Source organism: Brassica napus, chromosome C3 (genome assembly GCF_020379485.1).
Source record: "Brassica napus cultivar Da-Ae chromosome C3, Da-Ae, whole genome shotgun sequence".
NCBI lineage: Eukaryota > Viridiplantae > Streptophyta > Magnoliopsida > Brassicales > Brassicaceae > Brassica > Brassica napus.
The window spans coordinates 41,995,339-42,017,621 of NC_063446.1; the positions used below are offsets into that span (position 1 = coordinate 41,995,339).

At 36.2% G+C, this 22,283-nt stretch overlaps 3 protein-coding genes and 1 pseudogene across 6 annotated transcripts; 3 read left to right on the plus strand and 1 right to left on the minus strand.

The window, feature by feature from the left end:
• The first annotated feature begins 4,638 nt into the window (after positions 1-4,638).
• Positions 4,639-10,800, plus strand: LOC106421850 (protein MEI2-like 1). Its single transcript, XM_048751632.1, is given in 19 exon segments — positions 4,639-5,027; positions 5,654-5,818; positions 5,965-6,154; positions 6,157-6,198; positions 6,385-6,543; positions 6,546-6,781; positions 6,873-7,031; positions 7,133-7,249; positions 7,322-7,467; positions 7,638-7,720; positions 7,817-8,115; positions 8,118-8,208; positions 8,680-8,904; positions 8,907-9,058; positions 9,061-9,332; positions 9,452-9,536; positions 9,650-9,718; positions 9,797-9,976; positions 10,180-10,800. Coding segments are annotated over 18 exon segments (2,739 nt in total). The 5' UTR covers positions 4,639-5,027; positions 5,654-5,737; the 3' UTR covers positions 10,333-10,800.
• A 1,706-nt stretch (positions 10,801-12,506) lies between these two features.
• Positions 12,507-14,196, plus strand: LOC106421852 (annotated as a pseudogene).
• Positions 14,107-15,394, minus strand: LOC125583977 (protein FLX-like 4). 2 transcript variants are annotated; one of them, XM_048751634.1, is made up of 3 exons: positions 15,195-15,394; positions 14,405-14,953; positions 14,107-14,335 (listed from the first exon to the last, which is right to left on the minus strand). In XM_048751634.1, the coding sequence occupies exons 1-3, from the start codon at positions 15,386-15,388 to the stop codon at positions 14,197-14,199; spliced, it is 882 nt and encodes a 293-aa protein (XP_048607591.1). In that variant the 5' UTR covers positions 15,389-15,394; the 3' UTR covers positions 14,107-14,196. The 2 variants fall into 2 exon arrangements, with proteins under 2 accessions (XP_048607591.1, XP_048607592.1); XM_048751635.1 differs by having other exon boundaries at positions 14,405-14,970; positions 15,195-15,302.
• Positions 15,395-15,454: 60 nt separating this feature from the next.
• Positions 15,455-22,028, plus strand: LOC106421959 (protein BONZAI 1). Of its 3 annotated transcripts, XM_013862794.3 has the most exons (19): positions 15,455-15,606; positions 15,848-16,485; positions 16,572-16,647; positions 18,467-18,663; positions 18,751-18,798; positions 18,981-19,129; positions 19,246-19,294; positions 19,440-19,496; positions 19,601-19,786; positions 19,900-20,034; positions 20,133-20,194; positions 20,282-20,378; positions 20,454-20,568; positions 20,658-20,734; positions 20,825-20,962; positions 21,056-21,220; positions 21,299-21,412; positions 21,510-21,606; positions 21,719-22,028. In XM_013862794.3, the coding sequence occupies exons 4-19, from the start codon at positions 18,508-18,510 to the stop codon at positions 21,814-21,816; spliced, it is 1,743 nt and encodes a 580-aa protein (XP_013718248.1). In that variant the 5' UTR covers positions 15,455-15,606; positions 15,848-16,485; positions 16,572-16,647; positions 18,467-18,507; the 3' UTR covers positions 21,817-22,028. The 3 variants fall into 3 exon arrangements, with proteins under 3 accessions (XP_013718248.1, XP_022555524.1, XP_048607590.1); XM_022699803.1 differs by lacking the exons at positions 15,455-15,606; positions 15,848-16,485 and having other exon boundaries at positions 16,551-16,647; XM_048751633.1 differs by lacking the exons at positions 15,455-15,606; positions 15,848-16,485 and having other exon boundaries at positions 16,551-16,647; positions 20,463-20,568.
• The last annotated feature ends 255 nt before the right edge of the window (positions 22,029-22,283 follow it).

The window sequence follows — 22,283 nt, forward strand, 5'->3', positions numbered from 1 at the left end:
TTGGTTGTAATTCAACGCCGGTTAGATACAGTTAACCTCAAGTGGATCGGTGAATCCAACGGTTCATATGAAAAAGGTGCACAAAGATTTAAGATGGTTAGTGGGGGTAGATGATCACATCCTGAGGTAAGATTTGCTAGTTCACTCTTTTGCTGTGTAAACTAACGAAATACTGACACGTGGATTGTTGAGAAGAGCATCTTCAAAATAAATGCGTTTCTAATCCTCTACACAGCCTAGCAGCATTTAAAATATGGGACAGTGACCCTCTCTCTCACGCGACTCTCAGTTTCGTCCACCAGTCAGCTCAGCTTAGCTCGGTTCAAGTCATATACTGTATTAATGTGAATCATCTATCGTTATACTATAAGATAGTGGACCACTACTATCTTATAAAATACATATGCAATTAGGGGGGGGGGAGGGGAAATACTCTATTTGACATTTTCAGAATGATATACAAATATTGTATTCTACGAAATCGAATGATAAAAATGTTCGACGGAGATCCCAATACAAAACACTTCGTGAATCTTTAAGCAATGATTTATACACATCATAACACATAAATAGTATAAACTTTTGTTTAACTAGTAATTTGAAAGATGAGACTTGCGAGATCTAGGGGGGACACGGATCGGATATCCGGATTTTTGAAGGTATTTGTGATTTGCTTCGTATGTTACGAATATCTAATTTTTCGATTTGTTTTGCTTCGGAAAAATAAGGATATCCGGAAAAACGGATATCCAAAAATAAATAAATATAGAATTTACGGATATTTACGAATACTTACGGATATTCATCCGCTTTTGTGGCGATTTGTGGCTAAGTGTTAAATAGCCACGAAAATTAGTCGATAGCCACAATATTTTTCGTGGCTAAATACATAATTTCTCGTAGTATATAGTTTCACACTTTGTTTTGTATTTTTTCAACAAAGAGTGTAGCTAGAAAAACTTACTTATCAACTTTTCTTTTTAAAATTGCTCCTTTGAGTTCAACATCCGCAGTGATTAAAAACTTAATCAAGAATTGCACTTATAGAATTATCAATATAATAAAATTATTAATTTAGAGGCACTGTATATCAATATAAACTAACAACTTTTATTAGTGTTTCATTCATCTTATACTATAAAATTGAAGTAGTATCTTGTTATTAGGCTGTCCACGTCATCAAGCACCTAGGGGAGTTTTGCGCCACGTGTCAAACCAAAAAAATTCACGAAACTAACTTTTTGTTCTCAACTATACCAAGACTGATTCTTTTATTTGAGCTTATATCAGGTTGTTTGTCCAGGCCATGTGTGTATGTGTCTGAGCACAACAATAAACTCACCGTAAATAAGTAAATTGTCCCTTTCATCCTTATGAAGCTGCCTCCGATTGACTTCTGTAACGCCTTCGGTTCCCATAATTTCCTGCTTTAATCCGACCATTAACATCTTCATCCCAGTCGCCCCACTCTGTATCATTAATTCGAGCTCTGCCTTTCATATGTAACCGGTGGAAGGTCTCCTATAAATTTGCATGTTTACAGTGCTGATCAAGAACGTCGTATCTACGAATCTATCACTATAATCTCTGCTAATTACCAGCTCCAACAATGGCTAATTCCTTCACCTTTCTTGCTGATTAGAAGCCGGTCGCTGTTCAAACACGGCGGAGGTCTATCTTTTGAGGTTTTGGGAGGCTAGGATTGTGTCTCAAGATGTGGATGCTCTCGCTCCCACGTTCTTAAGCGGCAAGGACAAATCTCTAGGCGTTCTCTGTCCAAGTATTTACATATATCTCTCCCTGCCTATATTATATATATATATTATTTTTTTTTCCACCAAATTGAGTTTCTGTGTAACTTTTATTGTCTTTTGTGTGTATGTACGATCCAGTTTCCCGAGACTATATAACTGAGATGATGTTAATTTGTTTGGCATGGATGATGCCGCGGTCAAATTAGGTGAGATTCATAATTCTCAGTAAATATATCTAAACCTTATTTGGATTCCAAAACTAAGAAAATTGTGTGGTTGTTGCAAGAGTTGAACGTTGGCTTATATATGATGTGGTCAATATATTGGGAGCATGGGGGGTACACTCACTTTCTTCTGAATTTTTTTGCTCATTTCATTCTGAGCTGATTCTATTTTTTGAAAAGGGAAGAATCTTTACTCTTAGAAGGTTTTGTTCATATTCTTGGCTCTCTACCTCAATTCAAGGTACACTTTAAATAGCTCTCAATGTTTTTTTTGCTTTGTCTCACTTTCTGGTTTTTGAGAGAATGCTTTTTGATCTTTACTTTTGTTTACATGAAGAAGGTTTGAAAGAGGGTTTTGGCAACTCGAGTATGTGCAGCAGTTCCCACATGGTATACAAAATATTATATTTTCCAGATTCTGTAATGCTGATTTTGGTTTTCAGTTGATCATGTAAGTGATTATGTGAGTCACTAACAAGAATCTTATGGGAAATGTACGCCAGGTACCATATGCCCTTCACACCATTATGTATTCTCACGAAAATGCTTTTGGATAGCGGTTAGATGTACGAGCTTTGCATTGACCGTAGTATTCACCTCTGTGTCAATTAGATAGGGTAGTTCTTCATTTCCTTTGTGTGTATTCACTTCTTGATACTGAATCTTGATTTAAAATTCACAGATCAGATTTTCAATTATATGTTTTCGCTTTGAAAGTTCTGAGAAATTTCCATATTTTGTAAATGCTTCGTGTCTATTTATGCAAGTAGATTTGAAGCTTTCAGATGCAATTTTGTGCTCTCGGTGTGGATAAGAATTATTGCTCAAATATGCTAATGGTGTTGATTACCTGGCTTTGTTGAGTAGGAGATTTACTTATACAATTGTAATGTGATGTCTAATTAATCGTGATTCTTTTTATGTAAGGCAGTATAAAGTTTTAATCTAAAGACAGACCCATAGCTGAAATCAGGTGATGATTGTTGCAAATTTTCCAACAATCAAATATGCGCCAACACAAGTGCAGATGACCAAAAATCACCATAAAAGCCAAACTATGAATATCCATTATAAGATTACTTCTCGTCACTGTAAGATTACACAATGTATTATGGTTTGTTATATGTTTTGGAGCATCTGTGAATGTCACAAAAAAAATTTGTAACCAAATAAAACTCATATGTTTCAAAAAATATTGTAAGCAAATCTTGATATAAAAATACGAGAGGGGGAGAAAAGATAGTCACTGGCTTTAAATAAAAAACTGGTTAAGTCTGAGAATGACAAAAAAAGAATTTCATCTAATTTCAAATGATAATGCAAAATAAATGAAATTTAAGATTTTAGGTATGTTTAATATCATTTCTCATTGTTGATATTATGTGTAAAAACTATACACAACTTAATTTATAAATGAAGCTTGTATCATTTAAGTTTTTGTTGTATGATGAAATCTAAATTTATAATTGAAGCCTATATCATAATAAAAATAATAACTACAGTCAAATAATAAACAATTCAACTATTACACTTTTAAAAACAACTTATTACTTTTGAGAAAATTCCATAAAATAAATTTTAATTATTATTATACAAATATAATAAAATGAAATAATAAAATAAAACAAAAACAAACAAGAAATAATAATAATACAATTTCAGGCAGACAATTCATCTCAGTCTAAAATGCTTTAAAATATCAAATAAATAAAATATCTCAGACAAAAATTCTCATTCAGTGCATAAATGAAACACAGTTAATTATATGTATATGATCAGACTGAAGTACGACTTTATGTGAAAATCACATGTTCTGCGAATGGTATACACAAAATATACATCATATTAGATCATTAATCATCAATGTTTTGTAAAAACTAAGTTTTCCCCGGTTAAGGAAGCAAAATATGCGTTATATTTTCTATCAATTCTAATGCATTCCTCTTGATGATAAATGAGATGTAGCTGTCCATTATCCATGTGTGATGTGTATTTTTTTTTAAATATAAAAATATATCTAATTAGTACAGTCTTTCAACATTTTAATACAAAAGTAAAAAATATTCTTAAGTATATTTTTAATAAATTATCATGTTTTTTAAGACTTTTATTTCTTTGCAATCATCTTAACATCAATTATGCTGAAAGGATAATCAAATTAATATATATCTTCATGTCTTCGATAAAAGTTTATAACTTTTTTCTAAGATACCATGAATTTTTTTTTCTAAATTTATAAAACAACATAAACTCCGTGTTAACAACCAAACCATATAGTTAAGTTATGTATCAAAATGACTAAATAATATTAGAAAACCGGCAAACCCCTAGTATAATAGTAAAGTGTGATTTCCTAACTTCATTTGAACATTATAATAAATAGTTTGTATATTAAAAACAAATCACACTTGAAAAGCAAAAAAATCAAATAGTCCACATGTTCAATAGGCTGCTCTGCTCGTAAGTTATAAACCGCGCTCGTCGACTGCTCACTGCCGTCGAGACTCTCGTGCGAGACCGTAATTTTTTTTTCAGTTTTAATTATAATCCTACGGTCCAGATTTAATATCGTACCAAACCACTAGATCCACGATACATCCAACACAGCAGAGTGTTCTCCTCAACTCTATTTTGTTTTTTTCCTCTCATTCTTTTTTTAGTCTAAACCAACTAACCGAAAAAAACAAAAAAAAAAAAAACTCTTTCTCTCCTCTCCATTTCTCTCTCTAGGAGAGACTACCGGAACCGCACGTCGACGGGAAGAGTCTCGCCGGAACTATTATAATTACCGCCGGTCGCATAGATTATTCGTTGGAAACAACGCGTCGTGAGAGGAGAGGAAATTCGAAAAAAAAGAAAAAAAATTAGAAACACCGATTCACTTTTTTTTTTTGATTATTTTAATTGATCTGTGTGAATTAAATATTCTGCGATGGATGTGATTGGATAGAAGGAAACAAAAAGGAAAGGAGGAAGATAAAAGAGAAGGCGAATTTCTTCTCTCTCTCTCTCTTTCTTCTGTGTCGAACATCGCTTATATTTTTTGAAGGTAATGAATTTCACGAGATCCATTCTTCACAAGGTTCTTTTTTTTTTTTAATTTAATTTAATTTAGTGGAAAATATGTTTGGGAGGAAGCGTAATTGTGTTTGTTTGTAATTAGGTAAGCTCTTTGTATTTATTTTTCTTTGCTGGTGAGTAATTTAGGTTTATTTTCTTAAATTAAGTTAAACTCGGTGCCCAAGTTTGTGAATTAGGTAGGAGTTGGTTTCCCTGTTTGCATATAATGAGCTGAACAAGGATCATGAATTAGGCGAAATTGTAGTAGTCTCTTATGGCTTTTTGAAATACCTAATCTTTGTCTTCCAGGTGTTTCTACTCCGCTTTAAAAGGAGAGAGGTTTAAGATGATTTTTCTCGTATTGAACTTCTTCTCAGAGTGCGTAAAGTTGCTGACTTTGTTTCATACTTGGATTTTGCTTAGTTCTAATTGAATTCTTATGTTTTTTTTTTCTTTTTTTTTGTGTTCCTTTGAGTTATTTTGCTTGATCTACTAGCTGATACGTGAACAATTGGGCCCTTTTCTGGCAAGATCCTTCTTTGCAATGAAAAGTGGATTTTGTTTCTTTTGGAGACTTAATGGCTTTGAATCTAAAACTGGTTGTTCATCTTTCAGGGGAAGTGATATGGTCCGTTGAAAAAGACTAAAAAGCTACAAAAGAGATTTTGTTTTATTATTCCAAATTTTGCTGTCATCTGCATGATGCCGTCTGATATAATGGAACAGAGAGGTGTATCAACACCTTCCCACTTTCGTGAAGATACTCGTATTAGTTCAGAGGTAACTTTTTTTTTTTTTTTCTTAATTGTTTCATGGGGTTTAACTCTGTAGCACCATCTTTGTCACATTATCTGCCACTATTTTCTATGATGTTTAAAACTGTTTTCTTTTTGTTTCTCAAGTATACTTGTTCTTTTGTTTGGCAGAGGCAATTTGGGTTTCTGAAAACAGACCTGATGCCTGAAAACCAAGGTGGTCGTGAAAGATTTTCAAATCTGCCAAAGAGTTCCTGGACACCTGAAAGTCACCAGCTGAAGCCAGAATCTAGCTTGTCTGAGGTGCACCCCTCTGTTAGCCCTAGCGCAAGAAACACCACAAATGGTAGCCAGTGGGAAAGTAGTTATTTTCCAGCTCACTGTCTGATACATTTAGTAGAAAACGTAAGCTTCTGGTTCACTTTTATGAATTGTTACTTATTATGTTGATTTTGTTTAATCCTCTACGGTAAAGAAACGCCGTTTGTTAATTTAGTACATCATAGACGATCGTGAAAGTTTGTTTCTTTCTCCTTTAACTTACTGTACTTTAACTACTTGAATGCGTCTCCAAATTCTTGGTTTTTGCAGTACGGTTACAGAGAAGTAATATGCTATCTCCTATGTCTGCGAACACAGTTGTTACCCACCGTGAGGAAGAACCCTCTGAATCTTTAGAAGAAATTGAGGCGCAAACTATTGGAAATCTTCTGCCAGATGAGGATGACCTCTTTGCAGAAGTGATGGGTGACGTGGGCGTAAATCTCGTGCCAATGGAGATGATCTAGATGATTTTGACCTTTTCAGCAGTGTTGGTGGCATGGAGCTAGATGGAGATGTTTTTCCTCCTATGGGCCCCAGAAACGGAGAGAGAGGCCGCAATAATTCTGTTGGCGAACATCATCGAGTGGAAATTCCATCCAGAACAATTTTGGCCGGAAATATCAGTAGCAATGTCGAAGACTATGAGCTGAAGGTCCTTTTTGAGGTACCTTATTCCAGCAGCGTTTCCCCCCCACAGATTGTTTATATAATCTGGAATTGATTACTTCGTACTGAGAATACTTTTACTTGTTCAGCAATTTGGAGACATCCAGGCTCTTCATACAGCTTGCAATAATCGTGGTTTTATCATGGTATCCTACTATGATATAAGGGCTGCTCAAAATGCGGCGAGAGCGCTCCACAATAAGCTGTTAAGAGGAACGAAACTTGATATTCGTTATTCTATCCCCAAGGTATGATTCCCTGTTCTTATGAAAGATATTGTCTTTGCTATGTGGACAGTACTTGTGACTTATGTTGATTTGTATCTATCTTATAATTTTCTTGGTACCAGGAAATTCCTTCAGGAAAAGACGCCAGTAAAGGAGCCCTGTTGATTACTAATATTGATTCGTCTATTTCAAATGAAGAACTCAATCGAATGGTCAAATCGTATGGAGAAATCAAAGAGGTTGATATATTGAGATTCTCCGTTTAGCTACTCTTCTGAGGTAGATTCTAATGATGTTTCTGTGGTTTGCAGATTCGTAGAACCATGCACGATAACCCACAGATATACTTAGAATTCTTTGACATCCGAGTGGCAGAGGCTGCTCTTGGTGGCCTGAATGGACTCGAGGTTGCTGGGAAGCAGCTTAAACTTGCGTTAACCTATCCAGAGAGTCAAAGGTGGGTGACTGGTTGTTTTTTTCTCCCTGGTTTATATTCCTTTGTGGGCTGTGAATGAATACAAAATCCTAAATCAAAATGATTTGAACATGTGCTTGCTGTTAAGTATTTACGAGGATGCCAGTTGTGTAGATGTATGGGGTTCACCCATTCTTTTTTCTTTATTTCAGGTACATGTCACAGTTTGTTGCACATGATGCTGAAGGGTTTCTACCTAAAATGTCTTTTACTAATACATCATCTGGGCACATGGGTATGCTTTTGCATTCAGCATTTGTAATTCTTTTTTTTATTGAATGATTTGTCATCTTGATACTCAAACCACTGCCGTTAAATATCCCTGTGTCAGGGAGACATTTCCCAGGAATAATTCCTTCAACCTCCATTGATGGTGGACCTATGGGGATTAGTCATAGTTCTGTTGGATCACCTGTGAACTCCTTCATTGAACGTCATAGGAGTCTCAGCATTCCTATTGGATTTCCACCTTTGGCAAACGTCATCTCAGCCAGCAAGCCCGGAATTCAGGAGCATGTCCACCCTCTCGACAATTCAAATATGGGGATCCAAAGCATGCCAAACCTTCATCCTCATTCTTTTTCAGAGTACCTCGACAACTTTACAAATGGTAGTCCATATAAGTCCTCGACAGCATTTCTGAAGTCGTTAGTGATGGCTCGAAAGCAAATGATGCCTTTATGATACATAATGTTCGTGGAGTGGATGGCTTTAACGGAGGGGGTAAGCTCTTTATCTCTAAATTGCTACTGTTTTGATAAATTTGTCGAAGAATAATGATGATATGTAGTTGACAATTGTGAGTTTAAGAAGAATGTCTGCCGTAGCACACTATTAGGATGGTCCTTACAATTTTAGTGGAATCTGAAATGTGCTACAGCGATGAAAATTCTAGGTACTGTTTCTGTAGACAACTTTTTTTTAAAGCATTCTTGGTGTAAAACTTGTCATCCTGGGAAAATATTATTAGTATTATGTTCTTAATTGCAGTCATATAGACAGATCACTGTGCTGGGTTTGAAATTGAATTTGAAAGTGGCTGAAACATTCGTTGTGTATGTCAACAGAATTGCACAATTACTGAGTGCTATTAAAATTTTAATTTTGGAAGATTGTGGGAAGTATTTCTTCTACTGTCATACATAATATTGTTTTTTTTTCTCACTTTTAGTTGTTGTGGTCTTTTGACTGTAGGCATAGGGTCTCCCATGAACCAAAACTCCCGCCGCCCTAACCTTAATTTATGGAGCAATTCTAATACTCAGCAACAAAATCCTTCAGGTGGCATGATGTGGCCTAGCTCGCCGTCTCACCTCAACAGCATTACTAGTCAGCGCCCACCTGTTACCGTATTCTCTAGAGCACCTCCTGTTATGGTGAATATGGCATCTTCCCCTGTGCACCACCACATTGGATCTGCGCGGTATTAAACTCGCCTTTCTGGGATAGAAGACAAGCCTATGTAGCTGAATCTCTAGAATCGCCTGGCTTCCACATAGGTTCTCATGGTAGCATGGGGTTTCCTGGCTCTTCACCCTCACATCCAATGGAAATTGGTTCTCATAAGTCCTTTCCCATGTTGCTGGGAATCGCATGGATATAAATTCCCAAAATGCTGTACTGCGATCTCCCCAACAGTTGTCTCATCTCTTCCCCGGGAGGAACCCAATGGTTTCAATGGCGGGTTCGTTTGACTCGCCTAATGAACGATACAGGAATCTCTCACACCGTAGAAGCGAGTCTAGCTCTAGTCATGCTGACAAGAAACTGTTTGAGCTTGATGTTGACCGTATATTACGTGGGGATGATGTCAGGACAACACTGATGCTTAAAAACATTCCAAATAAGTAAGTGGATTCAGTGTCTCTCCTTCATTCCTTGTTACACATATCTTTTGTTAGCTTCGTAGGTTGTTTGCTGTATTCCTTTTCAATTCTGAACTCTTTTAAATGCTGCTATGGTTTAGGTATACTTCTAAGATGCTTCTCTCCGCCATTGACGAGCATTGTAAAGGAACGTATGATTTCCTTTATTTGCCAATTGACTTCAAGGCAAGCAGGCGTCCGTCCTAACCTTTTATATAATAGTCTTATGCAGAAAATGGGCTTTGGTATTTGCAGTATCAGTGTTTTTTCACTAACCTAATTTTACCTTCTCGTTTCAGAACAAATGCAATGTGGGATACGCTTTCATCAACCTTATTGAACCTGAAAAGATTGTACCATTTTATAAGGTACAGTCTGCCTTTTATATATTTTTTTGGCTTTTTCTCTTGAAGAGCATTGGTTAAAAGTTTTAAAAACACTTGCAGGCTTTTAATGGAAAAAAGTGGGAAAAGTTTAACAGCGAGAAGGTGGCAACTCTGACATATGCTCGAATCCAAGGAAAAGTAGCACTTATTGCCCATTTCCAGAACTCAAGCTTAATGAACGAAGACAAACGTTGCCGGCCTATTCTTTTCCACACCGATGGTCCAAATGCTGGTGATCAGGTGAATGTTAGTAACACATCAGATAACATCATCTTGTTAGGTTTTCATTTCGTAGTAGTTACTCAATTTCGCTCTCCCTTTGGTTGCACATATTGAAATGGGTTCTTAGTGAGATCTCATAAGTTCAAAGATGTGGTGATGCTCAGTTACTCAATAAGAGATTGATTTTTCATATTTGTCACCTTTGTTGTTATTATTTGCAGGAACCATTTCCAATGGGAACCAACATACGATCAAGACCAGGAAAGCCACGAAGCAGTAGCATTGATAACCACAACGGCTTTAGCATCGCTTCCGTTTCAGAAAACAGAGAAGAACCTCCTAATGGAACCGATCCTTTCTTGAAGGAGAACTAACCAATGAGCAAAAAAACCAAGCAGAGAGGTAAAAGAAAGTTAAGGAAAAATGAAGAGCTAAAGATATAACAAAAGTTTTATATTATTATAATCATATCATCAGCACACCCTAGAGTTCTGTAAATCGGGGGTGTAAATTTACCCTGACAAAACTGTTTTTGCGGTGAAGATATATTTTTGGAGAGATCATTAAACTTTGTTGACCTCAAACCTTCACAGGTTGCTTCACCAGTTTTTGTTGTATTATCAATATCCCTGAGAAATCTTCAAGAGTTTCTCTTTTTACTTTTTTTTGTTTTTGTTTGGGGTTATTCAAGGATTTTTGTCTTCTTGCTATCAATGTAGTATGTAACAAGCCTTGGATTACATTCAACTTCTTTGCTGGCTGTTTGTGGCCATTTCATGTTGCAACTTTTTTGGAGATTTTAATGAATGCTTCCTTTTTGGATATAATATAAATTTTCATAATCTTTTGTTTTAACATGATTGTATGTATTGAAACACAATGCAACTCTTTTTTAGAGACATTGAGCGGTCAAAAACTGTAGAGAAGTGAGTGAGACGACGGTGAAGAACGACTTATTCATGCACGCACTATAAAACCAGAGAAAATACATACCCAAACAATATTAACGTATTAAAACATTCCTAAACTAAATAGGAATTTGAATTGCATACCTAAACTCATAATAAATAGCTAAAACATGCTTCGTAACTGACACGTGTCAGTCCATTTAAAATATATTGATTTATTTTTTAAATTATTATCTTTTAGTTTTTGCCATTTTATTTGTTTGTAAAGTACCACAAATAATTAAAATCATCAAATTGGTCTTATTTATAATTTCAAAATTGGAAATAAATTTTAATATATGGTGATATATAAAATAGAAATATTTTTTATCAAATAAAATAGATTTAATAATATAAATATATTATTTTATTATTATTTCATATTAAAATATTTGATACAAAAAATTTAAATAAATAGAAAACAACATAAAAAACAGTCATAATTTAAAGCCTGATTTAATCTCACTAGTTCTTAAATTTTATAAAATATTTTTTATTTTCTTAGGTTATTTTAGTTGCAAATCTTATTATGTGCTTGCGTGATATATATAATATAAATAAAATTAAAAATTTGTAATTTTTGTTTGTAGTTATCAAAACCAATGTTAATTACACTAGGCATAATGTATGCGCTTGACCCTAACCTAGTGCCGAATCAATTATTTGGTAATTATACGAGAATTAATTGGGAAATAGTTTTGTAAACTTTTTGTGTATTATTAATATTACATACTAGTTTTGTAGCAAAATAAAAATAATGTAATATGGTCTAGTGGTTTTGTGCGATATTTGTTTTCTTGAGATGCTGCGTTCGAAACTATTTTTGGTTAACTAGCCATTCTTTTCTTTTATTAAGTAAGGGTAATATTATTAAAGATCTCTACTGTAAAATCAAATTTCTAAAGAGTATTTTTAGTTATGTTGATTAAAATTTGAATGATTATATTTGTAAATTTTTTTAATATAAATATAAATTGAGTGGTATTTCTTCTAAATATTACATATGAGTAAGATTATTTATAATTAATTCTCATGTTTTAATAAGGTATATAACATACTTTTGATACTAAATTAATTGGGTGTTAGTGGTCCAGTGGTTAAACTCAACCTGGGAAGTCATGGGTCGAACGCCGCTGGGAGGTGATTATCTTGAGGGACCTTCGGACCCAATACGGATAAGCCTGCTAACGTGTGGTCACTGGTGGGATTTAAATGGGGTGATCACCAGCCCTCCTGGATGCCTCGGCGGGCTCCCCGGCTAAGCTCAGGTGGACGGTCATTGGCGCTAGTCGGATCCTAACGAGGCTCCGGATACCAGGGTCATCAAAAAAAAAATTAATTAATATATTGTATATGATAACTATCTAAATAAATAATTAAATTTATTATTTAAATTTAATTAAAATCTGGTAAAAAAAAATAAAATTGTACTTTTCAAATTAAAATTATAATTATGATAAATTTGATTATTTAAGTTATTTAAGGCATATTAACAAAAAATAGAATTATAGGGACTAAACTACAAAAAAATTTAAAAAAATAGTCTAAATCATCATATAAACGGCTATCGGCATGTTTTACCTATTTATTATGAGTTTAGATATGCAATTCAAACTCTTATTTAGTTTAGGAATGTTTTGGCACATTAATATTGTTTGAGTATGTATTTTTTCTGGCTTCATAGTGCGGAAATGAATAAGCCCGTTTACCCAGCAGTTTAATGCTAGGTTTATCCCATGTTGATGATATTAGCGGTTAGGCCATCACAGACCGACCAGCTTCATAAAACAGAATCTCTGGCCTGTCTCCACAGAATCTGACCACATTCTTCCGGTTACCAACAACCTATGACATATTTATCAACAAAGATCTGGGCATCACAATTCAGCACAAGAACTAGTCATAAGCTTATATGCAGATGTCTTCTTCAGCTTCATATATATAGATTCTGTCTTCATAATGGGCTCTTTCTCTTTTTTAAAAGGCTAGGCTATTGGGTCCTCCTAGCATAAAACCATAAACAGCTTCAGGGTTTAAGGTTTAAACCCCTTCTTCTTCTATTGGGAAAAAAATGCAGAGAAGAAAGCTGGTTGTGCAAATCTCACAGTTTCCGATGAAGGAGCTGATTCGGCGCGCCAAGGAGGAGAGGAAATCACAGCCCTGTCGAGTTCTGGAAGATCCGCCGGATAACGGCTTACTCGTGCCGGAACTCGTCCACGTGGCTCACAGAGTTCACCGTTGCCGCGCCTCGTTACTCTCCGGCCTCTCTACAATCATTCATCACCATATTCAGAGGTTCATCGCTGCAGGTTACTTCACTCTTCTGTATCATCTCCGAGCAGATACAATGCGTATTAGCTTTTTAGAGTGTGGAATCATATGGGGACTACTTTCTCAATAACCCTGTGAAACTATGTGTGCTTTGTTTATGATTTTTCATGTTTATGTTATAGTAATGTGTTTTCTTTAAATGATCACAGACGTTAGTGTTCAATGAAGGTTCTTTTGTTCTCAGGTTCTGCTTTGAGGTTCACATTGGCAAAGAAGGTCATGAGATCTTGTGGGGTCTTGTTCACCTTTATGACCGTGCTGTCAAACCTAGAGTTGTCCACTACGTCGAGAGGTTTACCGTCCCTAAAATCTCTGCGCTTCTTGAGTTATGCATACAAGCAGGAGTAGGTTGAGATTGAGAAGTTCCCATCGAAGAGAAGATCCAAACCTGTGAACAGCATTGAAGGACGTCAATGATTTTCCTACGACGGCTACAGTTTTACAAGAAGATGATTGTCGTGACGAAGAGAAGAAGAGCTTGAAGGAATCTCAACGATGGTTTGAAATGGTTTCAGGGTTCAGGAAGCTGATGGAGAGATACAAAGCGTGGATCAGGTGGGTCCAAAGGGACACAAAGTGAGGTTGTGTAAAGCCACAAGATGGAATGCACGCGTGGCAGGAAGCTTCTATTGATGATGTGGTCGGTCCAAACTATGTGTGGCATGTTCGGGATCCAGATGCTTCTGCTCTTGACAATAGCTTGCAGAGGTTTTATGGGAAAGCTCCTGCGGTTGTGGAGTTGTGTGTGCGAGGTGGTGCACCAGTGCCTGAACAGTACAAGAGTATGATGACTGATGAGGCTCGATGTGGTTTACCCTCAACGCGATGAAGTCGATCTAGTTGCTTGACCTTTCTATGAGACTGTTGATGTGAAAAAGATAAACTCATGTTATATATATTGCGAAAATTAGGAACACAGTTTTGTTTCTTTTGCTAAATAGAAAGACCCTCTTTTGAGTCTCAAGCTCTACTCCTTGCGGTTGCGATCTCACTTCGCAGCTTCTCAATAGCTTTGACTGCTCCGATTATGTTACTCTCCATCTCTTTCAATTGCTCAAGTTTCTCTACGTTACCGCTCTTCTCTGCATCAAACTCTTCCCTGTTCCATTGAAACCAAAATGATTAGACCAACTGATGATGATGACAAGTAAAAGACGTTTCGTTTTACCTTAATCTCTGGTGCTCTTCTTTCAACCGCTCAAGCTCTTGAACTGAAGACTCTAGACCCTCTGACTCGAGGCAAACCTTCTTCAACTCCTTTACTGCCGCCTTCACCTGTGCAGCTAGCTCCTCGCGTTCTCTGGCTAATGTATGAGCCTCAATGTGAGCTGATTGCAGCTCCCTCCTGATGTTATCCCTGTTGTTGACAATACCCTCAAGTTTCGCAATCTTCTCGAGTGCACCTCGGATCTGAATCTCGCCGTCTGTCTCTGTCTTGACGATGTGAGCTCTCAGTCCCTGGACTTCGCGGTCAGCAAGGGATAGGTCTTCCTTGAGAGCTACGTAGCTAGCAGCAAGTTTGCGGTTGTCACTAGAGAGACGGTCAATCTCAGCAGCTCGAGCTGCAATCTTGTTTTCAAGAACGTCGGAATGGGAAACCCGGTGGTCAGAAGCGGAAGAGATGGTCTCGTGGTGCCGGGATGATGATGAACCACTAGTTGACATGCCTCGGCTATAATGCTTAGATGAACCTAGCCTCTCCCTTGAAGACATATCTCTGAAAGGGGGAAAAAGCTTTAAAAGTATTCCGTTTTAGCCGAAAAGACAGAGTAAACTGACAATTCAATACAAGAAGCTAGCTACTTTCAGTGGCAATAGGAGAAGTGGGCACAAATCAATGGCAAATCCTTGGATTGACACAAGCTGAGAGGAAACTAAGAACCAGCGTTCTCAAGGTAACAACAAGAGCAGAACCCTAACAAGCTAAGAAGACAACGAATTCACACGAACGAACCTACCTGAAATTCACAGGAAGAGATGAAATCGAACACAAGAAGACTAGGATCGGATTACACCACCAACTTTGGTCTCGGCTTGATTGATTGTTTGTTCCAACTAAATTTATTATTTGTTTCTGCTCTTGCAGCGCAATCACAAAGTGGGCTGATGCTAATCCATCAAGGCCCATTAGGTTCTGACCCATTAGTTTCATCCATGGTTGTCACGTGAGCGAAAGTCACACCATCTTTCATGAACAACAACAACAAACTTGTGCAGAATCAAATTTCAGATTTCAGATTCACACCTGAAATTAATGATCTGGAATTAAAAAAAGAGAGCAGACAAATGCGCTGATCGCTGTCTGAATTCAGTTGCCCTCGTATCCAATCCCTGTCGTCGGGCTTCAAAATCGAATATTTACCTTCTCAGGTAAGTCGAATATGTTATGCTCCTCTCGCGTCATTTTCAGTGCACCCACATTAGGGTTTTATCATTTAGATTTGATTTTACATCAGTCGCTTAAAGCTTTAAAACTTCAGTTCCAGTCTTGCCTCTTTCTACGTTGCTTCCTCCTGTATTGTCTTCCTATATATATATATATATATATATATGTTATTGTTTTGCTTCTCTTTGTCACAAAAAGGAAGCTTACTTGTACTCTGAAATACAGTGGCAGAGGCTATGGAGATGGAGATGGAGTTCTCCGATGTTGTGCAAACTAGTGCTAAGTATAAAAGGAATGGTCTTTGTGGGAACTCATCCATTGGATCAGAAAATGGGATCAAGAGGAACATGAAGAGCTGCCTGGTTACATCTTTATCTGTAACGGGAGAACAAAACCTGATTGCTACCGTTACCGTGTCTTTGGGATACCAAGAGGAGGAAGAGTCATTGTTGAGAGTAATCAAACCAGGGATGAAGCTTTTCCTCTATGACTTTGAGAAGAGACTTCTTTATGGTGGCAAGTTGGAGGATATACAACCACAAGCTTTTGGACAAGAAATATCCTGCCTTTCAAGTCTGCTATCTATCAGAGAATTACAAAGGCGGCCACAAGTTTTAAGCAAGAACTTGCTCAAACAGTTGGATTCACAACAGAATCACATGCTCAAGCTGATTGATACACTCAGCAAGCTTTAACGCAAGGTTCTATATCAGGGGGCTCCTGGCCTCGGACAACTGATTGGCATGCTGCAAGCCAGGCATATTCCTCAACCGCAGATCGGAATGCGGTGAATCAGTCTTATTACCATCAGACATAGGATACAACCACAAAGCCTAATCAAACATCTTAAAACACATGCCCCTGTACGTAGTGGATCTTCAAACTCGGTTGAAAAACATGGTTTTATATTCAGTTGGGAAACTGTTTGATGCTGAAAACGTCTTTGCAGGATCTGGGGAAACTTGTGCGTGGTGGACGCAAACTAGTGCAACTCACTGGAAAAGAAGGAAAAACTGACATAAGAGGTAAAGTCTCCAGCTCCTTTGCTGTAAGTTAGAAAAAAAAAGCTATCCATATAAGGTTTTAATTTCTGTGCTCGAATCCCTACTCATAAGTGCAATTCTGACTGAGATACAAATTAATAAAAAAAAACATATTAAAACTCTTTTATCACAAGCTCTCCTAAACCATTTCTTTATGTTTGATATTTTGGATTTGTTATTAAGAATATGCTTACTGACTCTAAGATTAACCCGAAGACCTGTTGGTAGAAGAAATGCTTTTTTTTTGTTTTTTTTTTGTTTTGGTTTTGAGTTTAATCTATGGGGGTCTTAAAGTCTCCCACACTATGTATATGATGACTGAGCACTTGCATTGTAATTCACATGACATGTTCTCTTGCTTTTCCTCTTTGTCTTCTCTTATCTTTTTTAAAAAGAATTATTTTCCTTCTTTCTAACTTATTTCTCCAATTAAAGAAAAATATTTTGATTCAGAGGTCTGTCTCTATCTTTCTTTCCCCATATTGTATTTACATTTGCTTAGGTACACTATGTACTTAGGGTCTGGTCCTGCCTTTTTTGTTGTTGCTGTTGTGTCACAGATCATAAATGGGGAAAAATCAAGTTCAAATCTGCCTAGGTGAATTGTCATGAAATAACGTGAAAAGTCCCAAGATTTCAGAGTAATTATCCAAATATGTAAAATATTCTAACGTGAAAGTCCCTAACTATTTCCTACCGTCACTTTAATGGCAATTGTCGTGTTTTTTACTACAAGTTACACCAAACAATTAGTCTGAATATTTTTCAAAAGCAACAGCTTTAAATGTAGTCTGAAAAATTCTCAAAAGTTTCTGTGAAATAATAATTTTCTGTACAAAATTATTCAGTAGAAGAATGATAATTGCAGTTGGCATAAAATGAAAAGAATATAGATATTACACTGAAAAAATTTCTTGACCCAATAATGTCAAGAAAAATGCCTATTATAGTTTTCTTAATTATGTACTTTAGATGGAAATCAACGGTTCTACTTAGTACTCTCTCTGTTTCATAATAAGTGTCATTTTACAATTCCAATGCAAATTATAGTTATTTTCAGCTGAAAATTAATGACAAACTGCATTGATTTTATAAATAATTTTATTTATCTCAAATACTATTGATTAAAAAGATGTAGTTAATAGCAACTTACATATATTTCCGCTACTTTCTTAGTCTATGTTAAAAGTGTCAAAGTTACACTTATTCAGGAAATATCGTTTATTGACCACAAGCCTATGATGTGTCATAATAAATAATGATTCGATTGGTGTAAACAGACAACGAATGTTTGCAATAGTATTATATTGCTAAAAAATGGAAGGTAGATCATATAGATCAACTAGTATTGAGCTATCATATTTCCCCAGAATAAAATTATGTTGTGATCAAACCAATTAGCATGTGCCATGACATTGGCACCTTGAATTTATAAAAGCACCAAGACTGGTAAATAAAAAATGTTAATGATGACCCCTTAATCAAAAATAAACAAAAGCTGAATCCTCTAAACTAATCTTTTCTTTTAGTAACTCAAACTTGACGTTTGATTAAAATTAATAAACACGTTAATAAGTTTTTTTTTTTTTGACAATTGACTAAGACTCTTTATGAGAAAGAGAGTTTCTGAGAAAGTAGCTGAAAGTTTCTAGGATGTTTCGTGTAAACAGAAGTATTAAAAGGGGAAGACGAGGGAGCCAGTCATTCGAAATAAAAGGCCGCGTTGGCATAAGTGGGGTCCCATTTTACTGCGTCTGAATATTTCTGTCTTCCTTCTTTGTGAAAAAAAAAAAAAAAACAGGTGTAGCTGTTGTCTGTGTGTTGTTCATCCAAACCGTTTCTATGGGAAACTGCTGCTCCGATGTTTCCTCTGGAGCTGGGGCTATAGCTGGCGTTGGTGGAACTGCTGCTATCTCCTCTGCTCGCGGCACTACGAACGACGCCGTTGATTACTATCTCAAGTCTCGAGGTTTCAACGGTCTCTTCTCTCATATCGAGGTTCCCTCTTTACATCATTTTATCTCATCGTTCTGTTTCTATCTGAGGGTTTCATAATTGTTAATGTCTTGTCTTTTGTTCTTGCAGCTATCGTTTTGTGCTTCCAATTTGCGAGACCGTGACGTGCTTTCCAAGGTAATTCGTTGTAATGGCTCCTCTAGTTTTGTTTAATTTGATGTTTTTGCCTGAAGGCAGTGTATCTATGCAATGGCCTCAAAGCTATGTCATTTGATATCTTAACCAAAGGTCTTATCAGTGATGGAGCTATTTTAGTATTTGCCATGGCATCACATTTATATTAATTTTCTTTATTGCAGAGTGATCCTATGGTGGTTGTCTATAGAAAGGAAAAAGATGAGACACTTTCGGAAGTGTACCGCAGCGAAGTTGTTTTGAACTCCTTAGCTCCTAAATGGATTAAGAAATTTACACTCGCTTATCATTTCGAGACTGTCCAGACATTCTTGTAAGATTGCTTCTAAACAAAATATGTGGCTGAGAGAGATTTAAAAAGAAAAAAAAAACCTTTACTTGATCAAAGTAGTTTGACACCTTCTGTTGGTTTGTTTGTTTGTTACACAGGTTTCGTGTGTATGATGTTGACACTCAGTATCAAAATTCAAAAGAGGAGGTAACTAATTCTACCTCATCTTGTTATGTCTCCTCCATTTTCCTGATGAGTCTTTTTTGTCTCTTTAAAATGTGGGTACCACAACCACCACCCACATGCTTGTGTCTCAACATTCATTCATTACTGATGAAGATTTACTTTTCAGATGCTTAAGCTTGACCAACAGCAATTTCTTGGTGAGGCAACATGTGTATTGTCTGAGGTATCAACTAGTGCTTTAATTTAAATGCTATCCTTTTACTTGTCTGATAGACCTGAGTTTTGGCATGTGTTGGACTTTAAATATTTACTTATTTAACCACGCAGATAATCACAAAATCAACTAAGACGATTACATTAGAGCTAAAGCGTAAAGAAGGCGTTGCTGCACAGACTCAGCATCACCATGGGAAGCTTATTATCCATGCTGAGGAGTCCCTTGCTTCTAAGATTACGACGGAGATTGTATTCAGATGTTCGAGTTTGGAATCTAAAGATCTTTTCTCAAAAAGTGTAAGAGTTTGTGGATTCATTCTCCTCCTAAGCCTTTTTTTACCTAAAATAACACAGTTTAGACATAAAATAAAATATAACTCGTTTATTACATTTTTATTGCTCATGTTTAGGATCCGTTTTTGGTGGTATCAAAGATTGTGGAGCAAGGAACTCCAATCCCAGTGTCTAAAACTGAAGTCCTGAAGAACAATCTTAACCCTATCTGGAAACCACTCTTTCTAAGTGTTCAACAAGCCGGGAGTAAGGTATATCAGAATAATCTTATATCCATGAATATGTAATAGAAAGTCTATTTCTCTGTCTGAGATAAGATGTCTCAAATTTTCTCCCTATAATCTTGCAGGACAGCCCACTGATAATAGAATGCTCAGACTTTAATTCCAATGGAAAACACAGTCTCATCGGGTAAAGATTAGAGCTCAGACTATTTCTTTTTCGGAGTAACTCTTATCTGTTAACTGACATAAGTACTCGTTTATTTTGGGTGGCCAGAAAAGTTCAAAAATCGCTTTCAGACTTGGAGAAACTTCATTTGACTGGCCAAGGAATCAACTTATCTTTGCCTACTACTGGTGCTGGACAAAGCAAGGTATGAAGGTCCAAAACATGCTAAATGCATTTTTCATGCAAGTTTATCTGATAACATTTCTCCTTATTTTTAAAGGTATTAAAGAGCCAGCTTTTTGTGGACAAGTTTACAGAGACTGTCCAGCACACATTCCTGGAATACTTGGCCTCTGGGTTTGAACTAAGCTTCATGGTAGCAGTCGATTTCACAGGTAATAAGGTCTTACACCACCACTGCAGATAATCATTAAAAACTAAGCTTCTTGGACACTAATATAAATATCTCTTATTGTCCTTGCAGCTTCAAATGGAAATCCACGCCTCCCTGATTCTTTGCACTACATTGATCCTTCAGGACATTTAAATGCTTACCAGAGAGTGAGGACTTGATCATGTTATTTCATTTTTCTTAACTAGCAGTCACTCTGACTAGAACCAATTCTTTTTTTTTTATTATTATTGAAACAGGCAATAGTGGATGTTGGAGAAGTATTGCAGTTTTATGACTCAGACAAACGTTTCCCTGCCTGGGGATTTGGAGCTCGTCCAATTGACTCTCCAGTTTCACATTGCTTTAACCTCAATGGAAGCAGTTCATACTCTGAGGTAAAACCAAAACTCAACTCGTTTATCAAATATTATTAGAATTTTTTATGTTTTTGTATTCACAAATCTAATTATTTTCTTTCTATCTCTCAGGTGGATGGGATTCAAGGAATCATGACTTCATACACAAGTGCGCTCTTCAACGTCTCTCTAGCAGGGCCTACCCTTTTTGGTCCGGTGATAAATTCTGCTGCAATGATAGCCAGCCAGTCTCTAGCTCAAGGTTCACGCAGATATTACGTCTTATTAATCATCACAGTGAGTATTATAAATAAATATAAACCAACATCAGAACAAAATCAAACATTTGTTTATAACCAAAAAACTTGTGTTCAGGATGGTGTAATAACAGACCTTCAAGAAACAAAAGATGCACTAGTCAGTGCATCGGATTTGCCGTTATCAATGCTCATTGTAGGAGTTGGAGGAGCCGATTTCAAAGAGATGGAGGTAAAAAGTCTATGGAAGAAGAAGACATAGTAAGATTCTTACAACTATATATGATTTTTGTGTAAACTGTGTGTTTGGTTTTGGTGTGGTCTTGTAGATACTAGACGCGGACAGAGGTGAACGACTGGAGAGCTCGAGCGGGCGTGTGGCGTCACGTGATATCGTTCAGTTTGTAGCACTACGAGACGTGCAACGTGAGTTTTGTTCTGATTCTTGAATTTAACCCACAAGAACCGTATGACAAAGGCTTAGTTAGTTCCTTTGAGTTGGTGGGGGTGTTAATGAGTTTGTGTTGTTCCTTTGCAGATGGACAGGTCTCTGTAGTACAAGCGCTTCTTGCAGAATTGCCTTCACAGTTTTTGACGTATATGAGAATCCGTAATATGAAGCCTGTTCCTCTGTGAATATATGATGGATCGTTTGTGTAAATGATTTGCCAAAGGAAAGTGTACATAATAATATATACTTCTTCTACACGGTGCAATTACATTGGCTTTCTTCTTTGTGTTTCTTTTTTTTTTTTTCTGAATGTAAAAAGTTTCGAATGAAGCGACTTGTAATACCACATTGGGTTTGTTTTGTCTTGAATATTGTAAATGCAAATGATTTACGTTTACAGTTTACAAACATGAGGAAGCTATAGTTTACAAACCCGAGGAAGCTATAGCCTAAAAGGTCTTAAATTATCAATTTATCGTTTAAGTCTAATGAATTAGTCTAAAGATCTAACTGGTAGCCATCCTAAAAATAAAAATAAATAAAAATGAATGATTGTTCTTTTTTTTCAAATTTGGTAAACAACAATTTTATTTTATAATTCTCTAAAATGAACGAAAAAGAATGAAAATAAAAAATTGTTCTTTTTAAATCA

Bases quoted from the DNA above. Each gene is read 5' to 3' on its own strand.
- LOC106421959 (XM_022699803.1), top strand. From the start codon at position 16,551: ATGCTGAAAACGTCTTTGCAGGATCTGGGGAAACTTGTGCGTGGTGGA. The intron at 16,648-18,466 runs GTAAAGTCTCCA...AAAAAAAAACAG, and splicing joins AGGAAAAACTGACATAAGAG to GTGTAGCTGTTGTCTGTGTG. The intron at 20,963-21,055 runs GTAAAACCAAAA...TCTATCTCTCAG, and splicing joins GAAGCAGTTCATACTCTGAG to GTGGATGGGATTCAAGGAAT.
- LOC125583977 (XM_048751634.1), bottom strand. From the start codon at position 15,388: ATGAAACTAATGGGTCAGAACCTAATGGGCCTTGATGGATTAGCATCA. The intron at 14,954-15,194 runs GTAGGTTCGTTC...TCCCCCTTTCAG, and splicing joins TCTCTTCCTGTGAATTTCAG to AGATATGTCTTCAAGGGAGA. The intron at 14,336-14,404 runs GTAAAACGAAAC...TCAATGGAACAG, and splicing joins GAAGAGCACCAGAGATTAAG to GGAAGAGTTTGATGCAGAGA.